Source organism: Eretmochelys imbricata, chromosome 10 (genome assembly GCF_965152235.1).
Source record: "Eretmochelys imbricata isolate rEreImb1 chromosome 10, rEreImb1.hap1, whole genome shotgun sequence".
NCBI lineage: Eukaryota > Metazoa > Chordata > Testudines > Cheloniidae > Eretmochelys > Eretmochelys imbricata.
The window spans coordinates 83632546-83643144 of NC_135581.1; the positions used below are offsets into that span (position 1 = coordinate 83632546).

Here is a 10599-nt window from a genome sequence, read left to right on the forward strand (position 1 = left end):
ACTCTGCTTGGTGGGGCATGGGCCCTGCAGCACCCCGGCTGCTCCTGGAACCCGTATTTCCTGAGCGCACACTCCACTCTCGGTGGAGGTTTAGTGATGTACAGAAAAGGGAACAGAAATGAGCCCGTGCTTATGGCATGGCCCACGACCTGAGTGCAGGGGCCTAGCGGTACAAGCCTGGTGTGCTAACGGCCAGCATGAGCTACTCACTCCAAGGCTGGCATTTTATATTCAGATTGAAGGGCCGTGACTTCCTGTCCTTGGGGTGAGAGACTTCCCAGCCTGCCTTGCTAGCTCTAGTCAGACTCCTTGTCGCGGTATCTGACAAGTGTGGGGGATAACCATTGTGGCCATTATCCATCCCTCCCCACCACTGCTGTCCCGGCACCTTCCTTCTGGGGCCTCCCCGGGATCCCCAGGCATTAAGGAATGAAGCTTTGCATGCTTGTGAGGTAGGGATGGGTTGTTAGTTCTGTTAACAAAGAGCCATATTGCGAGTGACTTGCCCAAGGCTGCACAGATCTGGGGACGCAGCCCCGCTTCAGCTCCGCATGGCACCAAGGGAAGCCAAATCCATTGAAATTGTCGGGAGCTACAGAGAGGCCAGAACATTCCCTGGGAACTCGTAGCCACTAATTTCCTCTTCGGAGCCGCTGCGATGGGGCCGGGTGTGTCTTCGAGGAGCCAGGTGGGATGCTCAGCACAGGAAGGTTAATGCAGCCTGTTAACGAGCCGCACGCGGCTGCTGCTTGGAGCAGCAGTAACTTCCTGGGTGGGTTTGACACGCGGCGGCGGGGAAGGTGTGTGCTCATCAGGGGGACGTTTCCTCCTCTGAACAGTCCTGTCTCCTCCTTCCCTTTTGTGGGGGGGCTGCACCAGGCGGGGGTGTTCACTCACCGCCCATCAGCATTGCCACTCAGTCCCTGAGGCTGTGGAAGGCCAGGGGAAGTGGCTGCCCCCGATGTGTGTCTCACACGGGAACTGCTCTGCTGATTGCTCTTTACTTGTTTTGGTGACAGATGGAACTTTATTGCTCTGCTCTGACAATGAAAGTGAAGGTTTTCGGAGAGCCTGGGGGTGTGTGAGACGGGCTGGGCCTCCTTTAATTCAGGGTCCAGCAGCAATCCAGCATAAGGGCCATTTCTCAGCGGCTGGTTTATCACTCAGATAGGAAAGTTTCCTCAAGGCTAAAACTAGATACACAAGGACTTGGCCAGGGAATATTTCTCCCCTTCCCCCCATCTTTATAATCACGTTGGTTTGGCTGTTTCTGAGCTGGAGGAGGGGAAGTCTTCCAGGGATTTGGTGAGTTCATGAAATAAAAACTTCTTTTTAATTTTAAACCTGGCCACCAGGCTGCGCTGCTGCCTGCACAGAGCAGGCTCTTTGTGACAGAGTGTCACTGACCCCCCCCCCCCTTAATATTATCTGGAACATCTGTGATTGTGTTTTGCACACACAAAACCTGCATTTGTGCGTGCCAGACAGATCCCAGGTTCTGCTCTGCACATGCAAACCTATGCACTCACAGGTGTGAACACAGGGCCAGTGGCCTGCTGAAAATGTGGCTGCGGGCCTGACGCCGATCTCTTATGGCAGCAAATCCAGAGAAATTCCCAGGAAGACGGCAGAGCTACGCCAGCGGCAGTGAGATCAGAATCAGGCCCTGGCTTCTCGGCTGCCGAGGGACTTTCATTCCCAGGTTTCTTCCGGGATTCACTTAAAAACCAAATAAAAACAATCGTTTTGAATTGTCAGGCTAACGTTTGTGTGGGTTAAGAGAACTGCAGCTTGCTTTTAAGGTGGCTGGTAGCTATTTACAGTCTTAGCCCTGGTGTAACAAGCTGGTGGCCTAGGAATTCCCTTGGTTTCTTCACAACTTGTCTGCAAAGACAGGAATCCCGCATAGGCAGGGCAGTGATAAGGCCCCTTGCCCGACCACTGCCCTTACCCTTCTCGGACCGTTGCTCTCTTCTACCCACTTTGGAGAGAGGTGGCTCCCCGGCTGGGCGAAAGCCTGGCCCAGGTCATATTTACTAGCCCGAAGGCTGCTGGGAGCTCCCACTCCCAAGCCTTGTGCACCCGACCTTAGCCCGGGGCTTAAGAACCAGACCGCAGCCCCAGCAGCCAGGGAATTAGTTGTATTTTAATGCTTCCAGGTACATAAAGCTGATTCAGTAGCAAACAGCTCGTCCGTGCTCTGCTGTCTCCCAGCGGTCGGCTGGCGGGGCGGGAGGGGATGCTTTGGAACAGAAACCCTGCATTTTCAAAGCGTGCACGGCCTTGTAGCCTGGGAACCTGTGCTAACGGGGATGAGAGGTGCTTGACTAACTCCCCCTCCCCCCCACCAGGCATTCCTTTGATAACTTACCCTAGCTGGCCCTGTGCAGAGGGGAGGGGGTTGTTCCCGCAGGGCTCCCCCATCACGACAAAGCTCGTGGTGCAAGAGCTAGTGGCAACTTTCAAATAAAAACGAACAGAGGGACGGTTGAATCACTGTCACTAGCGCCCAGATGCTCGGTGGGAGTTCTGGGCAGCGAAAAGATTCCTGCTGGTGAAAGCGAAACCTCTGCTCAGTCTGTCGGCTTCACTGAATATCTGCCTGCTGACTGCAAACAGCCCTTCCCAGTGACAGACAGATCTGTGCTCCGGCGGGAGGGGAAAGGCATCCCGGCCAAACAGATTCTTTCCTTCCCGGGCAGCAGCTGATGGTGCAAGGGAAAGGAAACGGTGGTGTAAATCCCAGGGGATAACAGGTGTGTTGGGCAGGGTTGCCTGCCGGTCGCTGTATCCTAGCCCAAATAACACTTTCCGTGGGAAACAAGCCCCACACAGCCCTGCACTCAGCTGCGTCGGGAAGCTTGGGGCAGAGCTAGTCCCCACTGCAGATGCAGAATGCCCTTGTTCAACAGGCTGGCGCATGGAACGGGGGCTGATACAGACGGAGCCTCCCACGGGAAAGGCTGTTGGGCCTCGGGGTTTCCCAAAAGCCAGTGTATTCCGGCTCCGACGCAGCACGATTGCAGGGCCTAGGCCTGCCCCCTTGTAGCCAGAGAGTTTTGCCACTGTCCTCAGTGGAGGCAGGATTGGGCCCATAGTGCATTCTAGCGCAGGGGTGGGCAAACTACGGCCCGCAGGCCGGATCCAGCCCCTCAGGGCTTTGGATCTGGCCTGTGGGATTGCCACCCCCATGGTGCGGCGGGGCTAAGGCAGGCTCCCTGCAGCCCCTTGGGGAGTGGGGGCAGAGGGCTCCGTGCGCTGCCCTCACCTGCGGGTACCTCCCCCGCAGCTCTCATTGGCTGGGCATGGGGAACCACGGCCAATGGGAGCTTTGGGGGAGGTACCCACAGGCAAGGGCAGCACACGGAGCCCTCTGCCCCCTCCTCAGGGACGTGGTGCTGGGCGCTTCTGGGAGCTGTGCGGGGCCACGGCAGGCAGGGAGCCTGCCTTAGCCCCACTGTGTGCCGCTGCCACCTCAGAGCCGCTCGAGGTAAGCGGTGCAGGGCCAGAGCTCACACCTCAACCCCCTGCCCTGAGCCCCCTCCCACACTATGCACCCCTCCTGCCCCCTAATCCCCTGCCCTGAGCCCCTTCCTGCACACCGCACCCCCTCCCGCACCCCAACCCTCCGCTCCAGCCCTACATTCATGGCCCTGCATGCAATTTCCCCACCCAGATGTGGCCCTCGGACCAAAAAGTTTGCCCACCCCTGTTCTAGGGGGTGCTGAGCAGACTGGGGATGGTCCCAGAGGAGGTAAAGGATTGGTTTGTATACAGCGAATATCAGGTTGATTTCTGTGCTGACTGGCTGGGCCGGGGGGGTCAGCCCTGGAGCCCATGGCCAGCCCCATTGTGTTGTTGTGACACAGGACTTAGTGCTGTAGCATGTCAAATGTGCCACAAAAGGATCAACGGCAAAGCAAGCAGGGAATTAAATAACATTTAACAGCGTTATTCTAACCAGCCCCCAGGCTGCCCACCCCCAGCGCTGCAGCTGCCTTTCCTCACTCTCACTTCAGCTGGGTACCCGGAAACATGGGATCCCAAAATAGCGCTGGCTCCAGGGTCAGCTGCACCGCAGTCATTGAGGTCATGCATGCCACTGGGTGACGCGGCTGCAGCCCTCACCCTGCATTCCCGCAGTTCCTGCGGCGGCTCCGTCCCGTGCCCTGCTGCTGAGCGCAGGGGAGCGGGGAGGCTGCAGGAAGTGGGCTAGTCCAAGGTCACCATGGGGAAGTGTCTGATAAAGATTAAAACAAAAGTTTCCGTCCATCTGCGGATAATCAACCACTGCTGCCGGGATGTGAAGGTGCGAGTGCTGAACCTGGGCCCCCGGCTGCTGGGCAAAGCCCTCGGTGCCTCGCCTCTCCTCCCGGCCCTCCCCGGCTTCGCCCGCGATGCGCCCCGGGACCAGCGCGCCGTGCTCACACCAGGTAACTAGCGGCCACATCCCTGCTTGGGAGTCGCTGTTTGGCGTTTTGCCGTTCCCAGTTAGCTTGTTCGTACACCCGCACGTCCCCAGCACTTCGTGTGCGCTGGCCGGACGGCGCTACCGTGCGCTACTCCCCTCCCAGCGAGCCAGGCCTTGGGCGCGAGGAATGGGCACCCTTGCTCCGGGTTCAAATCAACGTGGTGTCCCCTCCTGCGCTTTTACTGCGCTCTCCACAGCAGCTGGCCTGTGTTACCGCTGGGCCTAAGTCTGGCTCCAGCCTTTCCCCGAGGGCGGCGTGGTTGGAGCTGGTGGCTTAGACCAGTCTCTGTTAGAGAGAACAGCCAGAAGGGACGGTTGCGGGGGGGGCTGAATAGGAAGGTCCCCAGTGCAGGAGTCCATCGACAGAGAGTGCTCGTTCCGACACTTGCAGGAGCTCGGATACCAGGGTGATGGCCGGCAGCAGCAGAAAACCCAAAGCTCGCTGTGTAAGTCTCCAGCAGCGTCTGACAGGCGTTAGCCAACGTGCTGTCCCTGACAGAAAGGTTCACGACTGCAGCCTGGGGATTGGCTTACAGAAACTTTTAGCCTCCTTAGAACAAAAATACCTGGCGGGATGCGAACATTTTCATTGCTCTGCTGTGCTTAGCGCTGGGGCCATCCTGCATGTCGTCAGGCGGGGCTGGGCAAATGCCTCCTGGAGCAAGTCATTCATTTTAAAACGAGTGGGCTCAGGAGGGCGGTGTACTCAGGAAGGAGCCCAGGGTGAGAGCTGGAAAATATGATGGGGAAGATTCCACACTTGGCTGGAAGCAGGTTCAGCCCCCCCCCCAACCCAGCGCGCTGGTGATTGCTCGCTCCAGGGGAAACAGTAGCAGTGTTCGCTCTACTGAAATTATCATGTTCTCGTCTTACCGCAGTCTCGGGCAGGGGACCTGATTGGAGGGGGACCGGGCACTTTATTGCCTAAGGAGGAAATGCAGCCCTCGGCAGAGTGGCTGGTATGAGACCTAGGCCCCACTTCTTCAGCCTGAAGCTGTCTGGGTTTTGTACTTGCCCCTCAGCCCAGCAGGGGATTTCCCCGTGTGAGATCTAGGCCATGCTATAAGCCCTATTCCTAGAGGCACGTCCATCCCATCCCACCGCCTATGGGTGGCCAGCGTGCTGCTCTCACCTGAGCTGCCAGTGACAACAGACCCGGCTGTCTGGGGCTTCACCAGCACAGCCCGCAGACACAGCGTGGGGGAGGCGGCTGTTCTACAGCTTAACGACCAATTCACGTGTCGTCCCGTCGTCGTCGTCCCGTCGTTCTCCCCCCCCCCCCCCGCCAGCAGAGGGAGGTTGAGCTTCAGGCGGGGGCCAGAGGGCGACTCCAGCCATGGGTGGAAAGTCAGCAGGCAGGGTGGGTGCCGAGTTAAGGCTGGTGAGGGAAACGTACGTTTCTAGATTTGGGGGTGGAGGGTGAAGGAGGTTGGCTTCTGAGGCCCGCGGAGAGGCGCTCAGCCGTGTTTTAAAGGGAAGGCCTGTGTCACAGTCTTTCGGCAGGGCAGTTGACACAGGCGCAGTGCTTCTGCGTCCTCGAGAGGGGCTAGGACTATTTGACACCGTACCAGGCGCTCGCCTGCACCCGTGCGCCCCTGGGACGGGATGCTGTAAATTAGCACAGCCCCAAGGCCTCAGTGCAAAAGCGGGCGCTTGGAGCGCTAACAGAGCGGCAGGCCGCGAGCCGGGGCGGTGGGCTTTGAATTCAGCCCCCAGGGTGCTCATACGAACGGCTCGAGTGGCGCTTGCTGGCCCGGGCCAGGCAGCGCTCGTGCAGCGGGAGGGAGTGGGGTTTGCGCCCTCCCTGCACCCACCTGCGCTAGCGGGTTGAATTTTAAGCGGGCAGCGGCCTATTGTCCCCCTGCACTCGTTTTTCAGCCAACATCGCTGCCTGGGCCAGGGGGTACAGAGTTGCCCCATGCAGCCTTAATTTATAGGGGCTGCCTTTCCCCCTGTGCAAGTGAGTCCCTCCTATGGGCGGGCGGGGGGAGGGGGGCTGAGAACGGACGGGGCCATGCCAGCGTGTTTCCACGGGGCAGGGCCTCAGAGACAGGACCGGCTCTAGGCACCCCCAAAGCACGCGCGTGCGTGGGGGCGGCCCATTGCCGGGGGGGCGGGATCCCAGCCCTCCTTTTTTTCCAGGGCAGTTGCACTCTCAGAGCTGTGCCACTTAGACGGGGCGAGGGCATTGCGCCTCCCCGACCGCGGCCCCAGGATGCTGAGCTGCCCAGGCCCAGCCACTACCTGGGGAGGAGAGGGCAAGTCCTGCTGGGCAGCTGGGTCTGTGCCCTGGCTGCTGGGCTGCCCCTTATCTCGGGGCTTCGCGGCAGGGACACGGGGAAAACCCCTGCAGGCACTGGGAGAAGGTGCCGACCCTCCGCTTCCAGCACCGCCTGTGAGCCCCAGCCCCACCTCAGCTTGGGGCAGCGAAAGCCCTAGAGCCGGCCCTGCTCTGCGAAGGGTGTTCAGTTCTGTGCGATTAGCAGATTGGCAACCCCAAGGGGTGGGGAGCTTGTGCCACTGCCCCTCCTTCCAGGGCCATGCTCTAGTGGAAGTAGGGCAGGCAGGCACAGGTGGGGCCCAGCATGCTGGGGTTCACTGCACAGTCCTCTACATGTTATAGCAGGGGAGCGGTGTTGCACAGCTAGAACCCTGCCCTACGCACTGAGCTACGGCCCTGTCTGTAATACAATGGTCCCAAACTTTTTTACACCGTCCCCCTCCTGAAGTGGGAGCAGGGCCACGGCTCTGGCCGAGGGGGAATGCAGACAGGGTAAGGGGGCCAAGGCTGGGACGAACCCTCGCCCAGAGGGAAGTTCATCCTGCCACATGAATGATGGTTTTGATAGCCTGTCTGCCACTCCTGCAGGTGACAAATGTTTGGGACATGCAGGGTCTGAGGTTATATTTTCCATGCAGTTTTGTGCTGTTAGGAAGTTGCAGTATTTTGAGAAAGCAATACCTAGAGTCAGATCCTCAGCTAGTATAAGTCAGCATGGCTTCATTGACTCCAGGGGCATGAACTTATTCCAGCTAATGGTCTGGCCCATAGTACAGACATCAGGCTGCCTCCTAGTTACTGGGATTGATGCTACTGGACCACAACGTGAGCCCCTTAGTCATCAAAAGCATTAAGGGAGCAGAATTTAAAAAACCAAAAAACAAACAAAAACCACACGTTAAAGGAATGGACAATCAGACCAGATCACTCATTGTGGGCACCCAAAATTAGCAGACCCTTGGAAAACGTGAGGCCATAGCCTGTCTGGGCTTTGTTATCATCATCCATAAGATGGGGATAATAATGGACCTCCATGGCAGTGTCTCAGGCTTTGTTCTTTTGTATGCGTGACCTGAAGAAGAGCTCTGTGTAAGCTTGAAAGTTTTCTCCCCCCCCCCCCAGAAGCTGGTCCAATAGAAGTTATTGCCTGACCCAGCTTGTGGCTCTCATATTTGCGAAGCCGTCTGAGCTCCTGGAGTGTGGTGTAAGTGCAGCGTAGGGTTGGTCTATACAGGAGAAGGGCTCCACACCCAGTCACTAACCCCCCTCTGCCTCCTAGCTCTTGCCCATCACGCTCACTGCTGTCCTTCACTCTCCAGGCCTGGAGTCTCTGAGGGACAGCGCTCACTCGACCCCCGTGCGTTCAGCCTCTCACAGCGATGCTTTCATGTCCCATTCGCGGAGCAGCAGAGCTGAGAGCAGCGAGAGAGTGGCAGTCATCTCTGACGAGATCTACAGCCCCGCAGACAGCGTGCTTCCTACCCCGGTGGCAGAACACAGCCTGGAGCTGATGCTGCTCTCCAGGCAGATCAATGGTGCCCCCTGCAGTATTGAAGAAGAAAAGGAGTCTGAAGCCAACACACCCACTGCAACTGAGGCTGATGAGATGGGAGGCGAGTTCAAAGCCTTGTGCCAGGGTGTTGGTGGCAATGGCGGGACACAAGCTGCACAGGTGAATAAGTTTGTTTTAAGTGTCCTCCGTTTGCTCCTTGTGACAGTTGGACTCCTCTTTGTTTTGCTCCTTCTCCTGATCATCCTTACCGAGTCTGACCTTGACATTGCCTTTTTCCGTGATATTCGCCAGACCCCCGAGTTTGAACAATTCCATTATCAATACTTTTGTCCCCTCAGGCGATGGTTTGCCTGCAAAGTCCGCTCCGTGCTGAGCCTGCTCATTGACACCTGAAGGCATGACTTCCTAATAACTAGCCAGGTGGATTCAGAAGATACCTGCTACCAGTTCCCAGCAAATGGGACCCATCGTGGCACCATCGGCCCATAAACTAAGTCCTCCTTTCATGAATCAAAGTACACTGCACCCTAGGAGGTTTGTTCCTGGAAGAAGAAAGCGATAGATTTATGCCAGATTAAAAACGCATTTATTTAGAGCTCCACTTTCCTGAAGCATTCAACCATTCAGTTTTTAATCCTTGAAGTTTGCAGAATAATTTAAGATGTTAATTTTCATAGATGTGTGTATTACTTTGGAAGTATTGAATAAGAGGAATTTATTTTATTACTACTGATTAGTGCCAGCCCATAGCGGAGGCACTAGTCCAAGACTAGAGATATTGCATTATGCAGGAGCTTTAGTAATGGTGCTACTGAGTTGTAATTTAAATGCTAGTAGATTGTTTCATTATTAAAACTGCCTCTGTGCACAGCACTTCCACCTTCAAATTAGTATTTTAGAGATCCTCCTTTTACTACCCAGAGCTTCTTAACTGGCAAATGGCTTAGTCCTTAGAAAGCGATCTGGTACAATACCATTATCAACTTAGAAACGTTTTCACAAACAGAGTGGGCAAGAAACAGGGAAGCCAGGAGTGGCAGTGTCTGTTCCTTTAAATAGCATAGAAAGATGTGAATACCTGTCCTATCCTAGCACTTAGGCCTTTTCAGAATATGTTAAGCCTTGGACCTGTAGTGCACCACAGTGGCGTTTACTATAGAGGTGTTAAATCCTAACAACAGTGGGAGTGGAGTATACGGGGAGAGTAGATAAATGTACTCAGTTATGTTCTACAAAGTCTGGGTGTGTAGTTAGGAATCATACCTGATGATTTGGGATACGTTTTGCCTCAGAAAGTTGTGCGTGTTTTGTATAAAAAATAACTGTTAAACCTATATTTTAAACAAAATAGCATTTTGTTATTGATACTAATCAAGTCTTTTTAACTTTATGGATTAGATGAACATAGCATGATATACAAAATGACTGGAGTAAGCCAATTATTTTGAGAATAACTTGTTTGTAGAATGGGACTCTAACCCATTACTAGTTTTGGAAAAAAGAGCAGCAGATTTTTTGAAATGTTTCAAAGGTAAAGAGCAGAATTACAGACGTGGAGACAACACTGGAAAACACCAAGACAAATATGAGCTCTGTCCTTAGGGGGAAAAGGTGTAATTAACTAATTTCTATTGTGACATGAACACTTGACTCTTATTATTTGGCAAAAATAGCAGCCCATTTGTAAGGGGAGCAATAATCACTACTGTACAGTTTCTTGTGAAGCTGGGCATATTCAACAAAACAGAATAAAAACAGACTAGCAAGAGTTTCATTTCATCTCAGGGAAGAGATTTTAAGCAAGCCGAGGCCATAGACCCAATTTTAAAAGTCTGATTTACATTTTCTGCACCATCAACCATCTCTGTACACGCGTTCAAGCAGTGCTGATGCGCTCGTGTACACACGCACACCCACCCCCATTCCCTTTGAAGAGGAGTTATGATTTCGTCCTGAACTGGTCGATTGTTCTCTTTTGCCAAATGCTCAATCATCAATATAGAGAACAATCAAAGTCAATTAGATTCAGACTATTTGTCACTGCAATAAATAAGGTCCATTTTACTAGTCTGTCAGATCTTTTTTTTTTTTAAATGCAGTTTGTCATTTTTACTTTAAACATTAACCATGGCCATTTGATTGTCAGAAAAGCTGAAAAAGATTTTGCATTCAATTTAATATTAAGTTGTGAATGCCAACCACAGGAGAAGAAAGGCTAGATTTTTACATGGATATATACACCGTTTTATGCAACATAGCAAAATTAACTTTTAGTGTAGTGTTCCTACCTCAGTCTGTAAATGGTGTTTCTATGCAGTGAGTGATAGTCTTCAA

The 10599-nt window shown here is 54.3% G+C and overlaps 1 protein-coding gene across 2 annotated transcripts in view; it reads left to right on the top strand.

Annotated features, from left to right (window-relative positions):
- Positions 1-8775, top strand: part of FRMD5 (FERM domain containing 5) — an 80240-nt gene extending 71465 nt beyond the window's left edge. The window contains exons 13-14 of one of the 2 annotated variants that reach the window (XM_077828084.1): positions 8072-8424; positions 8604-8775. In XM_077828084.1, the coding sequence (XP_077684210.1) occupies positions 8072-8424; positions 8604-8651 (401 nt within the window). In that variant the 3' untranslated portion in view covers positions 8652-8775. Of the gene's footprint in view, positions 1-8071 lie in introns of both variants that reach the window. The other variant, XM_077828083.1, reaches the window with a different exon arrangement.
- Positions 8776-10599: the final 1824 nt, after the last annotated feature.